This window comes from Antechinus flavipes, chromosome 4 (genome assembly GCF_016432865.1).
Source record: "Antechinus flavipes isolate AdamAnt ecotype Samford, QLD, Australia chromosome 4, AdamAnt_v2, whole genome shotgun sequence".
In the NCBI taxonomy this organism is placed as follows: Eukaryota; Metazoa; Chordata; class Mammalia; order Dasyuromorphia; family Dasyuridae; genus Antechinus; species Antechinus flavipes.
Window position 1 is genome coordinate 419844186 of NC_067401.1, and position 23215 is coordinate 419867400.

General features: G+C 37.9%; 1 protein-coding gene and 1 long non-coding RNA gene across 2 annotated transcripts in view; one reads left to right on the forward strand and one right to left on the reverse strand.

Moving 5' to 3' along the window:
* Nucleotides 1-23055, reverse strand: part of PAPPA2 (pappalysin 2) — a 385692-nt gene extending 362637 nt beyond the window's left edge. The window contains exon 1 of the mRNA XM_051998898.1: nt 22066-23055. Within this exon, the coding sequence (XP_051854858.1) occupies nt 22066-22864 (799 nt within the window). The 5' untranslated portion in view covers nt 22865-23055. The remainder of the gene's footprint in view (nt 1-22065) is intronic.
* Nucleotides 13417-19287, forward strand: LOC127562867 (uncharacterized). The gene is made up of 3 exons (XR_007953833.1): nt 13417-13461; nt 15720-15831; nt 18424-19287. It is a non-coding gene; the product is annotated as an uncharacterized LOC127562867 (long non-coding RNA).
* Nucleotides 23056-23215: the final 160 nt, after the last annotated feature.

Genomic DNA, 23215 nt, shown 5'->3' on the forward strand with positions numbered 1-23215 from the left:
CATCTCGCAAAGCATTTCCTACATAATAGGTGCTTAATAAAATGTATTTTGTATAAAATGGTTCTGGAAGACTAGTGCTATACATCTCCCCTGAGGTAGAGACCATGTGGGTCATGAGATTTGGGGGTCCAAATGGAAGCAGGCTGAGAACACTTAGAATTCAGGAGACAAGTGCAGAAGACAAAAGATTCACTTATTAGAATACTCTAGTGGAAAGAACCCATAGACCTAAATACAGAATAGGCCAGATGTTTCCTATTCCTTGGGAGAGCATTTCCATTGTCTTTTCTTCTGAAGGAAGCCTTAGATATTGAGTCATAAGGCAGAAATCTAACTTCAACATGTCTTTGGTGTCCTTAACTATAAAATAAGGTGGATTTGATGAGAGGATTTCCATTGAATCTTCTAGCTCTAAATCCAATAATGCTATATCTAATTGTAATAATGTATGTTTTAGAGGTGAAAAAACCGTAAAGGTCATCTACTCCAATATCTTCATTAGGCAGATAAAGAACCTAAGACCCAAAGAGGCTGAGTGTTTCAAGACTCATAGATGGAATTTATCAAATGAGGTAACATATGTAAAGTACTCTGTAAAAGTTTAAATACTATACAAATGCTAGCAGTTTTATTATTGTTGTTAACTGAAAAAAAAATAATATCAGTAGTCTAATTTAAATCCAAATGCTCTTTTCCACTATACCCTGCAATAAATATTTGTTAAATATCTTTCAGGCTCAGTTATTCAGTTATTCAAATTTTCTTATTTTATTGATAGATAGCAAAGCTAGTAAGTGACAGGGATTAGAATTAAAAAAAAAAATCTTGTTCTCTTTCAACTGTACCATATTGTACCTTAGTCATCAGTTCAGAAACCAGTGGATTTTACTGGGACCTACCCATTGGGCTTTTTCAGAGAACTTTCCCATGGAAAAGCAGATGTTGATTACAGGCCAAAATGAAACATTCCCAAGACAATTGCTTCCACTCCTACCAGGGATAGTAAACTTCCTTTCAAGAAAAAGTTTGTATTTCAAATCTTCTTAGGAATTCTGGAAGGATTTAAAACAGAAGGTGAGGCTGCAGAGAAGGCATGAATGTGAATGCTATCTTTACATGTAATTGGAAAAAAATAAAATAAAAAAAAATAAAACCAAAATATTATCTCATTTGATTTTCAGAACAACCTTGGAAGATAGGAGCCATTATAATAATCCCCTTTTTATATATGAGGAAATTGAGGCAGACTAGATTTGCCCAGAATCACACAACCATCAAGTGTCTGAGGCCAGATTTTAATCCAGATTTTCCTCATTCTAACAGCTACAGGTAATCATTATCCTTGAAATATTATATCTAAAGTTTTCCTCATATATGGCTCTCACCTTCTTCAAAATATACATCCAACACCTCAGTCAAGAAGTTAATAAGCATTTATTAAGCGCCTACTATGTGCTAGTCACTGAGTGCAGGAGATAAAAAAAAAGGAATAGATAATTCCCATTGTCAAAGAAGCTCACAGTCCAAGGAGGGAGATATCATGCAAATAACTGCATACTAACAAGATCTAGTCAGCTAACTTGGTATCTGGAAAGCTTCTGTCCATCAGAAAGCAGAGTGCTAGTATGTTGGAGAGGAGAGTGGGAGAGAGTTCAAAAACCAGTTCAAAGTGTTTTTCAGCATTCTCTGGCTATCCAGGATTGGATTAGATGCTAAGCTTTTTATCTGTGGGCCAATGCTTTTCAGTATCAGAGCACAGAGAATGGAATCCTCTAGAGACTGTTCAATAACATCTTTCAGACAGATTTTTCAACCTTTCATTCTACTCATTTTAAAAAAAATTTTCATCATGTATTCATCATAGTCATGGGTGAGAGCAGGAAGGATTGAAGGATGTAAGTACTCTGTCTTTCCCTTGAGCTTACAGACATGAAGGGAGTAGTCTACCAGCTCTCAGCCTGCTAAAGAACAGAGAAGAGGGATTGGGAGAGGAATGGGGACTCTCTTGTGAAAGAAAAAAGACAAAGAGAAAAATAGGCACAAGGGTATAGGACAACTTATATTCATCATGATCCTTACCTCACATCAGTCTGGAAGCATGTTACCCATGTCACCCCCACCTAATAAATCCTCGCTATTCTTTGTTACTTCTAGGACCACCTAAAGACTCCTCTCCCTCTGCCTGCATGTATTTATTATTACGGGCATATTGTTTTTCATTAGAATTTAAAGTTCTTGAAGAAATGGATTATATTTGGTTTTATTTGGGTTTTGGGGGTGGATAGTTATTCATATTTTTTGTACCCTCAGCAATGGGTATTTGGCACATGTATTAAATGCACTAAATACATGCTGGTTGGTTGATGAAACTTTCAAAAAGCAAAACTATATGTGACATTTACATTCTTCAATTCCTAAATCAAAAGTATTTCTGATCTTTATGCTATCAACCAATTAAAAAGTTTTATTAAGTTCCTACTAAGTGTCAGGCACTATGCTAAATGCTAGGGATTCAGAGAAAAGCAAAAGAGAGCCCCTGTCCTCAAGTAGTTCACAATCTGTTGGGAAAAGCAACATACACACAATTATGTGCAAAATAAAACATACACAGGATCAACAGAACATAATCAACAGAGAAAGTTTTAGATTTAAGGGGAACAAGAAAAGACTGCTCCTAAAAGTTGAGATTTTTTTTTCTGAAACTTGTATAGTGAGAGTAAGTTTTTTGTGCCTTCAGAAAAGAGTAGACATAAGTTTTCCAACTTAGCAAAATTAATTCCATTTTTAAGCCTCCATTTTGTGATTGAGCTATTTTGATTTTGTTATAGTTCTACAAATTTTTCAATAATCTTAATGAGATGTCTTTCAATAAGATAAACATTTGCGTGGTATTCTTAACAATGTGTATTTTCTCAAACAATTGATGAGCATATGTGAACTCTCTAATAAGAAAAAGTACTTAGTATATGTAACAATAAATCAGGCATATGCTCTTATCCCTTGAAGAAAGCCAAGAAAGTCAGCAGGTAGAAATAAAGAGGAAAAGAATTACAGGCACAGGGGACAGTTAGAGAAAATATCTGGAATCAGGAAATTGAGTGTCTTAAGCCGGTAACAGTTAGAGAGGTCAATGTTCCTGGATCACAGAGTATGAGGAGAGAAGTAAAGATGATTGAAATGGGGAAAGATTTGCGGCAGACAGACCCACCAACACACAATTACAATCAGGTGTGAGGTGATGACAGCCTGCCCCAGAATAATGGGAATCAAAGGAGAGAAGGGGATGTTCAGGAAAGATGTTACAAAGGTAAAATTGATGGGATTTAACAATAGATTGGCTAATATTAATAGCTATCATGGAAAAAAAAAAGAACAGCTTATGTTTACATACTTTCATGAGGCATTGTGTTACCATGGACAGAGCTTTGGCTCCTGAGTCAAAGGACCTGGGTTGAATTGCACACTTTCTGTACAAATAACCACCCTTCTCATTAATAAAATAAGCGGGCTTACCTAGATGGATTTTGAGATCCCATCTAATATGATCTTTCTGATTCTATCATGATAATCCATGATCTTGTTCAAATCTTATAATAACTCCAGGAGAGATCAGCAGGTATAATTATCCTCGTTTTATAAAGAAAGTTATATTCAGAAAACTGAAATTCAGAGAGTAAGTTGGCCAAGGTCATTTGGCTAGTGATGGGCTTAGGACACAGAAAACCTGTCTTCCCTCCTCAATCTTTGTCCCTCTCGTGTTTTTTTAGACCAGAAGTGGGAAGGATACACTTGTCTCTCTAGTTTCCTTGGTACCCTCCTTCATATTTGAGAAGTCTCTGGACACTATAGAGATTGCCCATAGTCTGTGGCCAACTGTAGAAAGGCAAAGGGTATCATAATGAAGTCCTTCTTCTTCTACATACTTTCTTTATAATCCATTTGTGCACTCTTCTGCAACATATCTATTTATTCTTCTTTCCAGATATAGAGGCTTTAGTTGCCTTGATCAAGGATGCCCATAATATTCATTTGAAACAAGTTCACTTCTATTAAGATGCTGGGCAGTTAAAGGTTCCTAAATATCTTGATTTACCTTACTCTTCTTCCTCACACCCACATTCCTCCTAAAACCATCCTCTCCATCTGTCCTTTCAACATTCCTCCCAATACTGCTTTGTTTCTGGACAGCTTCAGGTAATAGACCAGTGCAGGACTAAGGCATCCAAGCCTGTTCAGAGCCACAGATTTTCTAATAATCATTTCATATTTAGGCAAAGGCAGAGAGTATTTTTTTCCATGCTAAAACAACTGCCAAGGGTGCTGTGGGAATCAAAACTTCTTTTGCTGGCTCTTCAGCTTTCCTCCACCCCTTCAACATGGATGTCCCCCAAGGCTCTGTCCTTGGCCTTCTTCTCTCTCCCCCCTCCCGTTCAGTGCTTTCATCCACCCATTCCCAAATCTTTCAATTGTACAGATGTTGAATCTGAAATCCTTATCTTCACCCCACCCCCGAACCACTCCTCAGTGCTCTGGTTCTGTATTTCCATCTGCCTTCTAAATGTTACTAACTAAATATCCTGCTGTCAACTCAAAATCAACAAATGAATTGCAAATCGAATCACAAAATTATGGCATTTCAGAATTTGAAGGAATTTCAGTGACCAGAAGACCAAAATATAACACACACATACACACACACGCGCACACACATACACACACACAGAGAGACACATGAGAAGTATCTCTTCTTATCATATGGTCATTTAGCCTTTCAATAAAAGGGAATTACCACCTCCCAAACCAATCCTTTCTGCTTATAAGTAATTATTAGGAAGTTTTTCTTCCTATCAAGAGTAAATTTAGGCAGTTTTCCAATAAAAAGTCAAAACAATTCATAGTCATATAAAAATGCTCTAAATCATTATTGATTAGAGAAATGCCAATGAAAACCTTGAGATAACTTACAACTATCAGATTGGCTAAAATAGTGTCAAATGTTAGAAGGAATGTAGAAAAATCGAGACACTAATTCATTGTTGGTGGAATTGTGAACTGATCCAAGTATTTTGAAGAGGAATCTGGAATTATGAAAAGAGTTATTAAAATCTTGTTTTGGCCTATCTCCAAAGATGATTAGGAGAAAAGGAAAAGAACCTGTATGTTCTAATGTGTTTCTAGCTGGACCAGTAATTTCAGGGTTACACATCAATTGGGGAATGGCTGAACAAGTTGTGGCATATGATAATAATGAAATATTACTGTGCTATAAGAAATGATGAGCTCAATAATCTTAGAAAAACATGAAAAGAATTTCATGAAATAATGAAAAGTAAAATAAGTAAAAACCCAAGAGAACATTGTATACAATAACAGCAATGTTTTTTTTAAGATTAACTTAAAGTCAATACATTATTTAGACTATTAGAAATACTCAAGTTAACTATAAAGAACATATGAAGAAAAAATTCTATCTGCATCAGAGAAAGAACTGATAAAAAAGTATGGATAGAATAATTTCATGCAAATATACACACACAACTATTTATATTTAATGCTAGCCATTTTTAAGAAGGGGTGATGAGAGTAGAATAAAAGGAAGAAAAAATAATTTACATGATAATTTTGTTGTATCTTTGAAAGGAATAGCAAGTTATGCTTACTAGATTTGAAGTTTTATGTATAATGATTTTTTAATTGTACTATGCTGTGAAAATTCTTGTTTTATTCCATAAATATGTATTAATGTAAATAGAAGGAGTAGGGATAGAAAATCTGCTTTTTGGAAGACAATTTTTATTCATTGTTCCTGATAATACACTCAGGCAGTCAAACAAAACAACTTGAAACCACCTTCCAAATAGCTGTGTTTCAAATACTTGAAGACAGCTATCCATGACCCTGAGTCTTCTCCAGTCTGAACATTCCAAATTCCTTCTAGTTATTCTCACATGCCCTGTATTCAAGTATGTTATACCTTCTGGATTCATCTCCACTAGGTTTTCAATGTCCTTCCTAAAATGTCATATCCCAAACTAAACACAATATTCCAGATGTGTAGAAGCAGAAAATAATGCATCTATTATCTCTCCATTCCTAAAATTACCAGAAACAATGTCTTCCTTAATGCTGCCATCATACTTTCATACTTCATAACATTTGATTCAGCAAAGCAAAATGCTACCTTAAAGACTTCCAATAGCGTGTGTCCATTATATATGAAAATCATTCTTAATTCTTTGATTTTTTTTAACTTTGATCACCTACTAATTATTAATATTAAGAGAAGCATGAAATCCGGGAGAACTTGCCAACATCATGGAATATTTTCAATGCAGAGTCCAAAATGGAAACAGCAGCCCAATGGATAAAGTGTTAGATTTGGAACCAGGAAAAGAGTCAAGTTCAAATGTTCTTTCAGACACTAATGTTGTGTCCTTAGTCAAAATCAATTGACCTCTCTCAGTTTCAGTTTTCTGATTTCTATAATAAGAGAGTTATATTTAGCCCTAAAGGTATGGTTCTATGATTATGAAAAGAGATTATTTATAAATAGAGAGTTACTTGAAAGCTCCTCTTTGCAGATGATATTGGGATGATTCTATGTATGTATATGTATATATCTTATCCATCAGTTCATATATTTTAGATATTGTTCATATACAGTGATCTGGGTCTAAAACTGATTAGGAAGAAAAGTTGAGACTTTGTCTTCTGGAGGTCAGACAGTGCTTTTAATTACTCCCTAAGATTCTCCCTAAAGCCAAGATCCATCTTTTAAACAAAAATACTCTTCTGGTAATATTGTATGGCTTTGAGATATTTGCCCCATGATAACCTTCCCCTCCTAAAAAAAAAAAAAAAAAAAAAAAAAAAAAAAAAAACCTTGCCCCTTTTCTGAACATCCATATTACTACATACCACTATTTTTAGGACCCCAGATTTAAACCCAAGCCAGTTACATTTTCATAACATCTAGTTCATCTGTCCCTTCATATATATTCTTTGAGACCATCTTAATACAAACCTTTGTTAATTCCCTCTTGGACTTTTGAAGGAGCCTCATAAGATCATAGATTCAGAGCCAGGAGGGGATGTTAGATGTCATCTAATCTAACCATGTCATTTTACAAGTGAGAGAGCTGAGGACCAGAAAAATTAAATTACACAGGTAATACATGCTAGCTCTAGGTACTGTGATAGACATCACTCAAGAAGTATTTATTGAGTGCCTACTGTGCTTCAACTCTAGTGTGGAAACTAAAAGATGCAAAAACCAAATTGGTTTTGTTTTTTTGGTTTTTGGCTTTTTTTTCTGATCAATCAAACAGCAGGGAACAATGGAAACCCTAGGAAATTGTTTCCTTAGCTATTGTTTGTCAACTCTCAGTCCCATATGGGCAAGGTAACTTCCCTCTGGCACCTCATTAATTACAAGCTGTGAGAGTGTCCTTTTCCTAGTCTGAATCTCCTTGGGTGGTAAAAGAGGCTGTTCACGGCAGTTTGCACTGAGAAACTTTGTCTAACCATGGCTTAGCTCCCTATGCATCCCTATGCTTAGCTCTCATTAAGTAAAACATGTAGATCCTTAGCAGGTTGCCTAGAAGATTCAGGTCCTGTATATAATCAATCAGTAGTAGCTTTTTCCTATGAAGAATTTCTAGGAATTAAAAGATTTTACTTAGAATCTTGTTATCACCCCATAATCCTAGCAACTTTCAACACTCCTTTTAGGCAAAAGATTTCCTTCTTTCTGCCTGTACATGTGAACAACCTGAAGATTTAATGGTGTTTTGATTCTTTTTGTTTTTCCTCTCTGACATGGATGGGTGGATAGTTAAATAAGGAGAGAGGCTGAAGTTCATAAAGAGCTAAAATGTATCTTATGCTAGATGCTTCTCTACAGAAAAAAAATTTCTTGGGTAGTTTTTAAAACATAAATTTTCTTCTAAGATGTAACTTCAAACACTTTTTTTTAAATCCCCACAAGTGGTATAAAATTTCCCTACTGCTCATTACTTCTCCTCTGACTATAGAATTTCATAACCAGGGGATCATTGTCCACTCACCATGTCACTCATGCATAATGACCATCTAATAGTTGAGGAATTGAGGGAGAAGGATGGCTGAAGGGTTATCTTTCCTTATTTTCCTTCCTTTCTTTAACAAAAACAGGAAAATGATATGCTGAGAACCCTGCTAATGCCCCCAAAATAACAACAAATCTCCCAGAGTCAAAGGTGGACAGTGCAGAAGCAGAGAGAAGGTAGGACATGTCTCCCCAGACAGGGGCTGTAATATTTTTTTTTCAATCTTAGACTCTTAAATGTGATATCCTACTGCACAGCACATGCTGGAGCACAATGACACATGTTGGCACCCAGAGCAGGACGTCAAGTCTCTTCTCCTCCCTTAATTACACCATTCCTATAGAGGAATTACTTTGGGAAACTTAATCCATTTGACCCCTTTTGGTAACTCTCTCTTTTTTTAAAAATAACTTTTTATTGACAGAACCCATGCCAGCGTAATTTTTTACAGCATTATCCCTTGCACTCACTTCTGTTCTGATTTTTCCCCTCCCTCCCTCCGCCCCCTCCCCCAGATGGCAAGCAGTCCTTTACATGTTAAATAGGTTGCAGTATATCCTAGATACAATATATGTGTGCAGAACCGAACAGTTCTCTTGTTGCACAAGAAGAATTGGATTCAGAAGGTAGAAATAACCTGGGAAGAAAAACAAAAATGCAAGCAGTTTATAATCATTTCCAGTGTTCTTTCTTTGAGTGTAGTTGCTTCTGTCCATCCTTGATCAACTGAAACTGAATTAGCATCGAAGAGATCCACTTCCATCAGAATACATCCTCAAACAGTATAGTCCTCACATGTAACTCTCAGCAGCATTAAGGCCTGTTTCTAATATCAACCTCCTCCCAAGAGGCAAAGTCTAGGCCATAGAAATGAGTTTAATGCATATATTTTAACATATTTAACATGTATTGGTCTATCTGCCATCTTGGGGAGGAGGTAGAGAGGAGGGAAAAAATTGGAACAAAAGGTTTTGCAATTAGTGCTGAAAAATTACCCATGCACGTATCTTGTAAATAAAAAGCTATAATAAAATTTTTTTAAAGAAATGAATTTAATGTACATCTTAGAAGCTTTGCTTTTGCATTTCAATTAGATACAGGTGTAGTTCAAATTGCCCAGTTGGTCATTTTTAAAAAGCTGTGTGTATAGTATACATTTTAAAAATAAGTTTCCTATTCTACTTATATTGTGCAAGACAGGGATCTATTATTTGAAGTTGAACTGCAAATAATCCTCTTATAGAGTGGAAGACCTGAGTATAACTATTTTGTAATTTATCTTCTCTATGAATTAAAGTGAGTTTTATTTGCTTCATTTTTTCCAAATATGGAATTTAATTTCATAATATTAATATTGAATTGTCTGATTTCTCACTCATATTATTCATTATGCTTCTATCCTTCTCACTTAATAATAAACAAGCCCTTTTAATTTTACCTTCAGAATTCTGAAAGCAATTAAGAGTTTTCCAGGAAAGGAACCACTTCTTTTGAGGAAACACTTTCTAATTAGCCAAGCACCACAATACCACTGTGCAAGCAGCATCTAGCATGGTATCTTGAATATAGCAGGCACTCAATGATAAACATTTGTTGAATGAATGAATCAATGAGCAAGCAGATGAATGAGAAACAAATATTGCCTCATTTGGGACCTCAAAGCCAGTCAAAACATTTGAGAAGAAATTCAAAGAAAATGTATGTTTAATTCCAACATATGATAAACAAAAGCCCTTCAAAGAATGGAATCCATGTATCCTAGACTACTGTGGTTGACTTCTATTGCTGGAGAAATTCTAGGATAGAACACAAAGATAGCGAATTTTTAATGAACAAAAGAGATGATCCCAAGAGCCAATCTAGCTTCATCAAGCATAGGAAAAAGCTCACTAATTTAAATCTTTTTTTTTTTTGACAATGTTACTAAATTGATAGGCCAATCTAATTCTGCAAATAGTATTTGCCTAAATTTTAACAAAGCATCTGATGAAGTCTCTCACATTGTACTTCTGGAAATGATAGAGACAATGGGATGATATGGCAATCAAGAAAACTGTGGTAATAAATTTTAGGCTGTTCTAAGAGATACCTAACTTCCAACAAAAAGAAAATGGCAACTCTTCCTATGCTTGACCAGCTCAGATCATATCTAGAGTATTAAATTCAAGTTGGAGGTCCAAATTCCTGGGACGACATGCAAGGAAGAACAACCAGAGTAGGGAATATTTTCTGTGGGCAAATACTAGAAAGGCTGCCAATTGGAAGAAGGATTAGAATTGATCTGATCAACCTTAGAGGGCAATACTAGGAACAGATAAAAACTGCAAAGAATCATATTTGGGTCTAATAAAGAAAAAAAAAGAACTTTCAAATAATTTGTGCTTGTCCAAAAGTGAAATGGGCCACTTTGGAGCAGTAGCACCTCCTCTATCACTGACAATCTTCAGGCATAGGCTGGACTGTATGGCCGCTCGGCTCTCTTCCAAATCCAAAATTCTATAATCTTGTCAGTATCTACAATCCAGAGGAAACTCACAAAGCTCGCTTTGATACTGTCACTCACCTAAGGCAGATTTGATTGCCTCTGTTATGAATACTACAGATAATGAAAAAGAAAGATATTTATAATGCAATAGAAAATGTATTGGATTTCAAGATCATAAGATCAGAGTTCAAATTCTGGCTCTTACAGGTACTTCCAGCTTGACTTTGGACCACTTTCCTGGTTCTCAACTTTTTCAGCTGTAAAGTAGAATATTAGATTAGATGACCTTGGAGGTCCCTTTAATCCTCCCTTTCTTAGCAACAAAGTGAAGTAGAGATGTCAAGCAACTGGAGAAGAATACAAAATAGTACAGGGAAAGCTTGATTTTAACCAGAATGCTCAGCCACTAGAACATTTTTGATTCAATTCAATCCAGCAAATGTTTTGATTCATTTAACTTTCTGGTTAAGCTCAAAATCTTTTTGTTTGTTTGTTTGTTTGTTTGTTTTGAGTCTTATTGTAGAAAGCCTTTCTAAAATGTTTTAGTCCAAGCTCTCTGGCTTGGATATAATTGAATTTTTGAAGACTCAGATGCTCCTAATGTCAACCTGGCATTACAAAGAATTAGAGGTGTGGATATAAAAGGGTTTGGGAATAAGACAACACCTAGATTGACTTGTGAATATGTACTAGAAGTTGAGAAGGGAGGTTCTAATAGTTTAACTAAATCATTGATTTTCTGGTTGATTTTGCCCTTTATTTTCTAGGTCATTGTTAAAAGGACTGGTAGAAGACCAGAAAAGCCTGAGTTCAAGTCTGCTCTCCAGAAAGTCTGATTAGGTGACTCCACATGAGTTATTTCCTTGCACTAGTTGTTATTAGACAGTCCTGTCTGACATTTCATGACCCCATTTGGGGTTTTCTTGGTTTGCCATTTCCTTCTCCAGCTCATTTTAGAGATGAAGAAACTGAGGCAAACAGGGATTAATGACTTGCCCAACACTACAAAGCTAGTGAGACAATTCTTCCTAACTCCAGGCACTCTATTCTCTGTGACAATTAACCACCCTCAATACACTTAGCAATTCTCTCCGAGTATAAGTTGCAGACAAGATAGAAGTAAGTGTTGGTAAGAGCTTTGGTTCTTTATTTGAGAGATCCGATTTCTACTCTTTATGGACTTTCTTATCCTCCTTACATCCAGTACTTTTCCTCTGTTCATTATCTCCAGTTTATGCTGTACATGACTTGTTTATACATAGTTGTTTATGTTTGTCTCTCCCACAGAATACAAATTCCTTAAGAGCATCTTCATAAGGGGTTGTCTTTTGTCTTTCTTTGTATCCCCAACACTAAGCACAGTGCCTAGCACATAGAAGGAGTTCATTAAATATTTATTGACTGACTGTACCAATGAAAGCACCAATTCCCATGCATTTAATTCATTGATTTAACAAATATTTAAGAGATCCTGTTGTCTGTAAGACAGGCTAAATGCTGTTTTTACAGTAATTGTGCTGCAGCATATGACTAGGATCCTGTTTCCTAGAAAGCAGTGGTAGCTTCCCTGGAAAGCATTTGTTGTGATTTGCATTTTTATCCTAAAAATAGCATTCGGAGAAGTTCTGGGTAATTCAATTCAATTTATTAAGCATTAACCACTTCCCAGACATTGTGGTTGGGACTAGAGATACAGAGATGAAAAGCAGCACACAATTCCCCAACTCAAGGACTTTTATGCAATTGGAAGGGACATGTACAGTCATAATCATGTTACAGAATAGCAGGTAATGCAGGCAAAGGAGAAAATAAAGTAAAGTGTTCTAGGAAAGTTGGAGGAGAACAAAATCCTTTGAAGTTGGAGGTGCAGGATAGCTGGAAAGATTCCAGGGAAGAAGGGGCATCTGAACTGGTTTTTGAGAACGAGAAATAGTTTAATGGAAGATAATCAGAAGGTACATTCCAGGTATGAGAAATAACCTTTATGAGGAGTACATGGAAGAAGACAGGGCAAGAGAGAACAAAACGTCTAGTTTGACCTGACTATTTTGTGCTTGACATGAAATAAGCCTGAGGACATAAGCTGAAAATAGATTTTTGAAGGAGATTAAATGCTGATCTGAATTTCTATTCTATCCAATTTAAGTAACAGTATAACAATTCAACTGCAGATTTAGAGCTAAAAGGGATTTGGAAGGTCAAGTCTAGCTCTTTCATGAAAAACTGAGGCTCAGGTTTCTTAAAGGTATCATGGTCTAAGGGCAGACTTCCCCTATTGTCCAACTGATGTGCTGAATCTAGATCATAGGAAGGTGAAAGGCAAGAAGGTAGATATTTCACATTGTTGTTTTTGAGTTCCTTAAGTCATGTCCAACTCTTTGTGACCCCATTTTGGGGATTTCTTAGCAAAGATACTAATTGCTTTGCCATTCCCTTCTCCAGCTCATTTTACAGAAGAGGAAAAAAGGATTACATAATTTTCCCAGGGTCCTATAGCAAATAAATATCTACAATGATATTCAAACTCATGAAGATGAATCTTTCCTGATTGCAAGCCTAGTACTCTATCCACTGTGCCATCCAGTACTTCATACAACCATTTGTAATCAACCAACTTCTACCCATTACATTCCAACCTCTCAGACTTCCCAGAAATACAATAGTTTTCCTTTCTCTTGTTTCATCAATTTTTTTTTCCATGGACTGAAAAATCTTGTCCTTCCATACTTTCTAAAACTGTAGGCTTTAGCAAGCTTTCAAGTAGTAAAACACAATTTTCCTTTTGGAATATAGAATTTAGAATTTTCCTGTTAGAATTCTCATAAAGAATAGGAATGTTTCATTCTTTGTATATGCATCTCTAGGACCATGCACAGGATCTCATAAGGAGTAAGTACTCAACAAATATTTGTTGATTGTTGATTGAAATTAGAAATATGAGTTTAGATTTCTTATGTTTTCATTTCTGTTTGTTTTATCTTTTTCATTAAATAGTAGAATACTTATGAGTAGGGAAGTTGACTTCTACTCTCTAACATTAGTGTTTCACAGCTTTCATAATAACTTATCAATAACATCATATCATTGACCCTCTTTGAAAATAAAGGAAATATAACAACTGACATTTAAAAATAATAGTAAATGAATAACTGACTTATATTGTAACATTATCTAATTTCATCCTCATAATTTCCATAATAATAAAGATATCATTATCCTGTACTTCACAGTCAAGGAGCCTGAATTTCAAAGGGTTAAGTGACTTGCCCACAGTCACACAGTTCTTGTCAAAGGCAGCATCTTAATCCAGGTTTTCTTAAGTCAAAATCCAGAATTTGTACAATGAAAATCTAATGATTGACTAATAGACTTGACCCTTTTTTCCTTTTTAACTCTTTAGCACCTTGTTGCTGGGTAAAGCAATTTTTGTTTTGAGTCAGTAGTTCAGTGCAGATATACCCTGATTTTTATTATTGTTATCTAGTCATTGCTGTTATTCCTGACACTTTATGTTCCCATTTGGAATTTTCTTAGCAAAGAAACTGTGCTGGTTTGTCATTTCCTTTTCCAGGTCATTTCTACAGATGAGGAAACTGAGACAAAGAGGGTTGTTACTTGCCCTGGGTCACAAAGCTAGCACACCTTAATTGGGACCCTAATTACCTATCCAAGATTCTTTAAATGACAGCCAGAACAATTCCTTAATCTCAGAATATTCTGATATTTAAAGTCCCTCTTCCACCATTGTATTTGGACTGAACCATTGATTTTGTTCACCTAATTTCTGACTCCTACTAGGAAAAAAAATGAGCCTGCTTTCCTTGTCAGTTATTGTGGAATGAAATGGAATGGAGTCACACAAGTTTTATTTTCTGATTCAAAAAAAAATAAAAAATAAACTAGAATAGTTTTTTTAAGAATGGAATGGAAAGAAATGGAGTCACACAAGTTTTATTTTCTGTATCAAAAAAAAAAAGTAGAATGTTTTTAAACCTGACAGCAGACATTGATTGAAAAGTCTTTGTGGTCTAGTTGTCTGGTCACAAATGTGAAAGTTGTGAGTTCAATGATAAATAAGCAAGTTGGTAATACTTTACTCAGGCACTTCCTAAATGATACTAAGCAAGTCACTTTTCCTTGTTCTAGCTCAGTTTCCTTATAACTAAATTGAGGATAATAATAGCATCTACCTTCTGGGTTTGATATAAGGACCAAAAAAGATATCTGTAAAGTGTTTTACACAACTGTTGTTGTTGATATAACCTTCAAGATAACTTTTTTCCATACCCCAGAGCACAGATGACAATCCTCTTACCAATTACATAACAGGAGTCAAAGAATTTTTTTTTAAATCCAGATTCTGAACAAAAACTAAAATATTGTTTCCCTCTTCTTTTCCTCTGGTCTTGTCAATAAAGGCAGGAGGATAGAAAGGAACAGAAGCTAGCTGTGAGGCAAGCACATTTTGAATCAATCAGGCAGAACTACCCCCAAAGGAATAGTAAAGAAATATAAAGGAGAAGAAAGGAGGTGTGGAAGGCAGAAAACCAGAGGTGAGAGCTCTGGAGAACAGCCAATAAATTTAGATTTATTGGGAAACTGAGGATGATTCTCACCTTCCACAGTTCCCTCAGACACCTTTCAGCAATTGCAACTCAAAAGTTCATGCCCAAGTACTGAACTCTATAGATTGGTTCTATCCTCTTCCTCTTTCTCTTCCTTAAATATTAGGAGCCATGAAGATGTAACCAGATCCTAAAAAGTTTAAATCTATCATATGTTCATACAATTTATAAATTTCTCCCTAAAAATAATAGATATTGTCCTAGAAAAAATAACATAATAGTAAATGTCCAGCCAGGCAGGGTAAAAGATGCCTCCAATTCCTGCTGCTGTTGTTTCTGAGCTCAAAGCCCACCCCTTAAAAACCTGGCTGAATCCCAAATCCAAAGCTAACACCTGTGTGCCAGAAATCTAAATACTAAACAACTAGGAGCAGAGGCAGCTGCAAGGAGACACTCCATACCCTACTTGGGCCAAGCATAGAGGTAGAATCCAGGAGAAAGTTTATGGCACAATTAAGAACACAACCCTGGTTTTATTTTTCCCTCCTCCCTTTTTATCCTCTTTTCTTTTTCCTCTCAAAGGTGCTGCTACATCAAAATCTGACTCTGTACTACTGAGGAGCTAAGTGTTCTCGGTATGGATGTCACTTGGTACTCATCCAGGTGAAAAGTAATATGGAGCATTTAATATTAGGTAAAAGGTTTTTTTTTTTTTAAATGCTCTTCATTGCACTGAAGAAAAGGTTTGGGAAGAGAACAGAGCCTTGTAGGGTACCACATAAAGAACCATAAAGATGTCAGGGTTAGGGGAGTTTGTGGAGAGAAAAACAACCATGCTGACCAGTAATGCTTCACAAATTAGGCTTTTTGCCTGTTCAATCAACACATCAATTACTAGAAACATAAAGTGGTAATCATCTAGATTTTCTATCTCCAGATCCCAAAGTGATAGCCCATATTTGTAACCCCTTCTAGGTTTGCCATCATTTCCCCCAAGAAATACAATTTAGCTGCTCTCCTTAAGAGACTGTGCTCAAGGTCTTTCTCCTGAATAGAGTTTATGGTTAGCAAAAACTGAGGTAAAAAACAAAACAAAATAAAATCCAGAACTCTGAAAAGCATAGGGCAGGAAGGAGAAAGCCGCTGGCCTCTCTGATTACTCCCTGACCCAAGAATCAAACAGGGTCTCTGATCTCTGATGTCCACTGAGGAAGTCCTAACTCCTAGAAATCTCTTTTAACCCATACTCTTACCCACACACTTCCTCAAGCAAGCCAACCCTGCAATGAATCATATTGTTTTATTTCCACTACTCTGGTGAAATTGGGAGACGGGATGCTCCTTGCCTTTTATCTCATGCTTTGATTTTAAATTTTTGTAGATGGCAGTCATCATCTATCCCCCTTCCTCATTAACCTGGTTGTGAGAAGAATTTGGTTTTTTTCTTTTCACCTTTTAAAACTTAAGGAGTTACATATGGAGAGTCACAAAACACAAGGTATAAATACCATCTGTTATCCAAACATTTGACATGTACAAGTGGGCACTGGACTGGAAGTTCAGAGATCTCTGTTTGAGTCATACCTCTAATGCTATCTGAGAGCTATCAATCAAGTCATTCCTGGGTCCCGGGTTCCTCGCCTGTCCCATGGAGATAAGGAAGCTTGCAACGAGTCCCCTTCCCTTTCTAGAGAGTTGTTTTGAAGAAATCACTACAGAAATCTGATCTGTTAAAGTGACCACTTGTCATACTTGCAAATGTGAACAAACCCCATCTAGAGACAATCCCATTACCCTATCTTAACGACTCAATAACTTGTCCCACCTTTTAACAATTGGCAAACTGATTGAAGTTCATTACATGATCTGGTCATATACTTATTAAGTGAAGAATATTGTTGCACGTTTTACTTCTGCTAAATAATCAAGTTGTGTCATCTCGGTATTCAGCCAGGATTCACCCTGGTGGGCTAATCATAAGACCTCAATTATCCAATCAGATGGACAACAGTGTGCCATACAATAAATATTTATTAAAAAACAACTATTATGAATAATGTACAATGGGAAAAAAACAAGGATGTGTTAGATTCCAGTTAGTGCATTCAAGCATAAAGCTTCCAGGACTTTGTAGGATAGTCCTAAATAGTTTATACCAGATATCTTCAAATACATGGTCCATAAAACCACACAGGCCACACTGCCAATGCAGCTAAAATCAGATTAAAATGTTATTGGGAAATAGTAAATAAAAATCCATGGCCCTGATTCTTTCCATGAACGTCTTTGGAACTTGAAGAGTTCATGTAACTTCAGTCAATATTTGAAATCTATGATAAACAGGTAAGGAACCATGAATGGTAAGTGAGAAGAAAGGAAGTAAAATATGAGAGAATAAAAAGGTCAGAAGGAAAATAGGGTCATTCAAAGATCAGAAATCCAAACTTTGGAATGAAATCTTCTTAGAATTGGACTAAATTTAGTTTAAGGTCAGGATTTAGTATCCTGATCTCAGACTAGTTATTAGTGAGCAGGTATCCCCTAAGTGACCAGCCTACTTTCAATGAAGAACTCAACCATTGCAGCAGAGCAGGGCCCTGAGGTTAGTTACCCTTTTCCAAATCAATTTTCTCCTATTGCTTTAAAGATTGCCACCTTAGGCAATCTAAAGAGACTTTAAGTTTGTTCTTTTCTCTTCTCCAGATAGAATTAGGAACAACGTGTACAAGTTATAGAAAACAAGCCTTGTTGGTTTGATACACAATGAAAAATTGTCTAACATTTCTGTTCCAAGATAAAATGGACTGACATCATTCAAGGTCTTAAAACAGAAGCCATGGGACTAATTGTCAGGGAATATAGAGGAGATTCCCATTAAGGCATGGGTTAGAACCTCTGTCCTCTGGGATGTCATCCAGTTCTCAGATTCTAGGACTTGGATTTTGGTTTGAAGGAAAGCTAAACCAGGTTCTATAGAACCTCTCCCATAACATCAGAAATTCTCAGGATGTGAGATGTATGAATCAGAGAATAAATCAGAAGTCTTCATCCCTAAATAAAATAACACTGTAAGACACATTAGAGTTAAATCATTCAAGTCCTGGGCTGGAGAAGGAAGCTTGTGTAATATATATACACACACACATATATATCAAATATTAATAATATACATTATATTCTATGTATAATACATCACATAAAATATTAATAATTAATAATATTATATATTGTATTATAATATATGTGTGTATACATGTTTTTGTTTTTGTTTTTGTTTTATTGCAAGCGTTCCCAGCCAGCCACAACCCAAGGATGTCACCTTCACCAGTCACCATGGCGCTCTGCTGTGAGCTTCCTGGAGTTTCCCATTCCCACCTCCCCAGATGGGGCTATTTCCACCCCTAGAAAGGGTGGAGAATTCAAAGGCAGCCATCCAAACCAGGTGCAGACCCAAACTGACATTTCCCGGGACAGAATTTGTGGATTATTGCCAACCACCTTGTGCATGAAGCAACATTGCCACCTAGCGTCCCACAGAGGAAGTATTCCCCAAGGTCCAGCCTCTCCTGGGGTGGCTAGTCAGACCCAGCCAGTGGCCAAACAAAATATTCCATGTGTTCCAAGGTTGTACAGGTTGCAGTGAGGGAACTGTGGGGCTGAAGTGTGGAGGGCTGAGGAATAAAGCCTTAGGAGTAACAGTCTGCTCACTACTCTTGTTTTAAGGCTAGCTTATTTCTCTAGCAGAAAACTGGGCAGTGTAAGGTGAGAAGTGTCCCCAGGTTTTGTGGGAAGATCATAAAGAAGTCAAGTATAAGTTTATATTCTCCATGAGGTTTTTATGGTTCTCCACCACAAGGGCCAGAACTGAATAAGAATCTTCCGAGCAGAAAAGGCTGGAGTATAAAGAAATCTGAGAGAGGAAGGGTCCCTATTGAGAGACTAGTTCAAGGTTGTCTTCCAGATAAAGAAACCCAGGGCCAAAGAAGTCAGCTGTCTTGTCTTGTGGGAGAGATAGGAACACCATTCACTGCATGACTTTGTTTATGTCACATTGGGATACAGGTTGGAAATGACCAAGGGTGAGTACCCAGCATTAGCCCTCAGACATCCAATGTCATCTATGCCATTGCTCAACACATCAACTACTTGTTTGAATAATCCCATTAAATGGAATTGGATGGAGGATGGGAAAAGATGGATTTTATTGATGGGGGTCTCCTTCCATTCTTCTAGGAAGAAGAAGAGAAAGGAGAAACCTAAAATGGAAAGTCAGTTTATCAGAGGGGTAGCAGGGCTTTTCAAGATTAATCAGCTGAGACAAGAAATCTTACAGTCTGCCTGATAAAAAAAAGGAGAAAAGGGAATTTATGGCCAATTTTAGACACTCGGTAGTTTTAGAAACTTCAGCTAAGTATTCTCAAGAAGGATCTTGGGGTATAAGAAAATTCACCAATGTCCTAGCCCACATGCACCCAAATGGAAAAGGTGAGAAGACCAAAATCTCAGCTATCACTTGAGATAAAGAGTATCTCAAAGGATGCCCAAGGGCTGGGGATAGGTAGCAGGCACTGCCTTTCTCCAAACAAAGGATTCAAAATCAAGAGCAGCTCCCATTTCTGTAGTACTCTAAGATTCCCAAAACACTTTCTAAGTGTGGTGGGCTCTGAGAGTTTCCTCTTTGTAATTTTTTTTGGATTCCACTCTGCTTTTACCCAGCCAGGGAACTGGTCCCGGGTCCCCTTTTCCTGCTACTGCAAGAGCAAAGTTACAGTTCTTGGGCTGAAATGCAAGAGAGCAGTCTTCCTGGCAGAAGAGGAGGTAGTGAGCAGAGGAAAGCTGTAACGCAGCCAGCCCTGATCAGAGAATCGTCTTATTGTATTATTTCATCATCTTGGCACAAGAAAAAGGATTCTCCCTCCTTTCCCCCACCTTCCCCAGCCTCCAGCCCACCCTGCCTCCCTTCCCCAAACATCGAAAAAGGAAGGGAGGGGGAGGAAAAGCTAAAAATTATATTGTTCATCTTCTGAAAATCTCAGTCTGCAAAGCTGCCATTACAATCAAAGGAGGAGGAGGAGGAGAGAAATAGCATCAGAAATGAGTGTCCTAGCATTACCTAGAAGGCTGAGACAGGCTTGCTCAAGTCCCCTTTCCAGCAGATTATAAATCTGAATTTGACCTTACAGGTCCTCCCAACTATGGAAGAAGCTGTGGACCTTCAAGCAATTACCTGTCCAGACAATTCATTGCTTGGGGGATTCTATTACCAATCTTTCTTCTGACTTACTTGGGGATTTTGGGAAAGCACTCAAGCTTCTTAGGACTAGAGAAATATTGAATGTTACAGGATTGAATGGTATAGTGAAAAAGATACTGGGATTTGAGGGTCAAGGAATCTGAATGCAATACTTGGCAAGTTACTTAACTTCTCTGGGTCTCAGTTTCCTCATCTTGAAAATGAGTCTGCACTACTGAGATCCTTTCTGGCTCTGAATTTCATGAACTGATCATTTAGTCCACTCCTCTCAACTTGACTGGAGGAAACTGAATCCAGGACTGAGGTCACACAGCTAAAAGATATTGTTGCCTTAGTTTCTTATCTGTGAAATGATTAATATCTAATCCTTCTTCTTGGTTCTTCTTCTTGATTCAGACACCTCCCTATTACAGTTACTAGTTTAGTTCATCAAGTATTTATTGTCTACTATGTGGCCAAGATCATTCTGAGAATTATGGTCCTATTTTGGGATGGGGGGAATCATAAAATAGAAAGCAGTAAAATGTCAAGCCAGTTTTTCATTGAAAGTGTTGTAGCTACCTTTCCTTCCATCACCTACTTAGCAGGTATGATTTGTAAAATGTAAAACTATACATGCATTTCCCACACCCCATCTATAGAACCTCACTTTACAACTGATAGGATCCCGTTTGACAGAAGAAGGAGCAAAGATTCAGACAAGTTTGCTTGAAGTCACACAGTTGGTAATAGAGATAATACTTGAACCCAATTAACTTATTCCAAGTGTGTGCCTTTCCTCTAGGATCTACTCTCTCTCTGCTAGTTACCTCGTGCTTAGGAGCTGAAGAAGGGCTCCTTCTGCCAAGGTGCAAGGGTGCTCAAAGAAAGGTACCAAAATAGGGGAAACACTGTTGTGATAGTTAGAAAACTTGCTCTCCAGTATCTCTGCCATTCCCTGGATGCAGCTCTCCAGAGAAGTTCCTATAGTCCTTCTATCTTTGAAAACTGTCTGGAACCTGGAGATTGCCACCTCCCTACCCATCCCTCATCAATCTAGCCAACAAGAGTCAAAGAATGCTTTCTCTCTCTCTCTCTCTCTCTCTCTCTCTCTCTCTCTCTCTCTCTCTCTCTCTCTCTCTCTCTTCTCTCTCTCTCTCTCTCTCTCTCTCTCTCTCTCTCTCTCTCTCTTTCTCAAAACACAAGAGAATTTAGTGAAAAGTCTAGTACAGGAAAGGACTTTTAGAAAAAGTTGGGGAAACCCAATGGATTAAAGCAATTACAGCCATATTATTGCCATAGAGATCATTAGATAATGGGCTCATCTTGAACAGAAAGAATAAAAGCTTCCCCACCTATCTCCAACCTTCTCCATTCTTAGCTTTTGTTATATTCCATCCCCCTTTCCTCATCCCAGTTTGTTCCTCCAATTGCACAGAATTTGGAGATGGAATCAACCTTAGAAAGCATCTAGTCCACTTTCCCTCATCTTACAAATCAGGAAACTGAGGCCCACGGATAGCTAAGTGTGAGTGAAACTTTGCCTAGTTAAACTTTGGTTAGGATTTGCACCCAGGCCTGACAACAAAACCATCTTTCTTTATGCGATTCCACCCTGATCAACCAAGACCTGAGCAGAGCTAGTCCCCAGCTAGCTGAGGTCTTGGAACCATGGGAAAGCAAAGGGTCTCTTACCTGCTATGATGGCTGGGTTATTTTGTCCTCCTTCTGGTCTTATCCAGGCTTCAACCGTGAATGCTTCCCGGGGAATCTCAACCATCACCTCTGGGCGAACCAGCAGCTGTTCCCGCCTCCCAGAGAAGTACAGGACAGGCATCCCTTCTTGGGAGTTAAAGGTTGCTCCTCCCCAGCTAGGGTTTTCCCCCAAGTTCTCTGCATTCTTCTCCTGAGCCTGTCTCGGATGCCTGACCCTCACTTCGCCCTTTCTTTGGGATGATGCTTCTGGTCCTGGTGGGTGTGAGGGGGCTCTGGCGCCGATGGAAGCTCTTTCCCTGGTCCCAGCCTCACTCAGAGATTCTGAGAAGCCTCGATTCCCAAAATAAATGTCATCAGCCTGCTCACTGGGGCTGTCCCCTGTCTGTGGGACAAGAGTTCCCCAGCCTCGACTTCCACTCAGTAATGTGGCCAGACTTCTCGTTTGCCTTTTAGTTTCATCTCGAAGAAAATGCTTCGAAACTCTTGCCTCAGTGCCAGGCTTACTATTTACCACAGTGGGGCTTCTGTGCTCCCTGATGGGGTAGGGATGAAAGTAGTCCACTCTTCTGCTAGGGTAGACCCCAAAAAGATGATGCAGGGGAGCAGCTCGGGGTCTTCGGGCCCTAGTCCCCAGCCAGCAAGGTTCTCCTTCTGGTGCCCGCTGCCCCCTGAGGACCAAGGACCGCTTATGCTCCCAGCCTAGGTCCGAGTCTGCCACACTGAACAGCCCACCAGTCAGAACCACAAATGTCATTCCCAGAACCGTGAAGCCCAGCATACCTCCCCTGGCTCATCCACAGAACTGCAAGCTACTAGAGGGGGAGGAGGTGTCACACCAGAATAGAGATGGGGAGTGAGGCAAGGAGAAAAGACAGCTGAGGAAGGGACTGGAGTCACTAGGATTGGGACAGCTGCTTTTTCAGGACATTAAACTTCCACTGAGGCTCTCCTTTATCCTAACCTGCAGCCTGATGCTTCCTTCACCTCCCAGTTTGGCTTTCTAACCCCCCACCCCACCCCCCACCCACTGTGTGTGATCTTCCACACTCTTCCTCCTTAATCTTCCTCCTCTTTCCCTCCTCTAGTCCTTACAGAATGAAGCTAATTTCTCTCTGGTTCCTTTGAATTT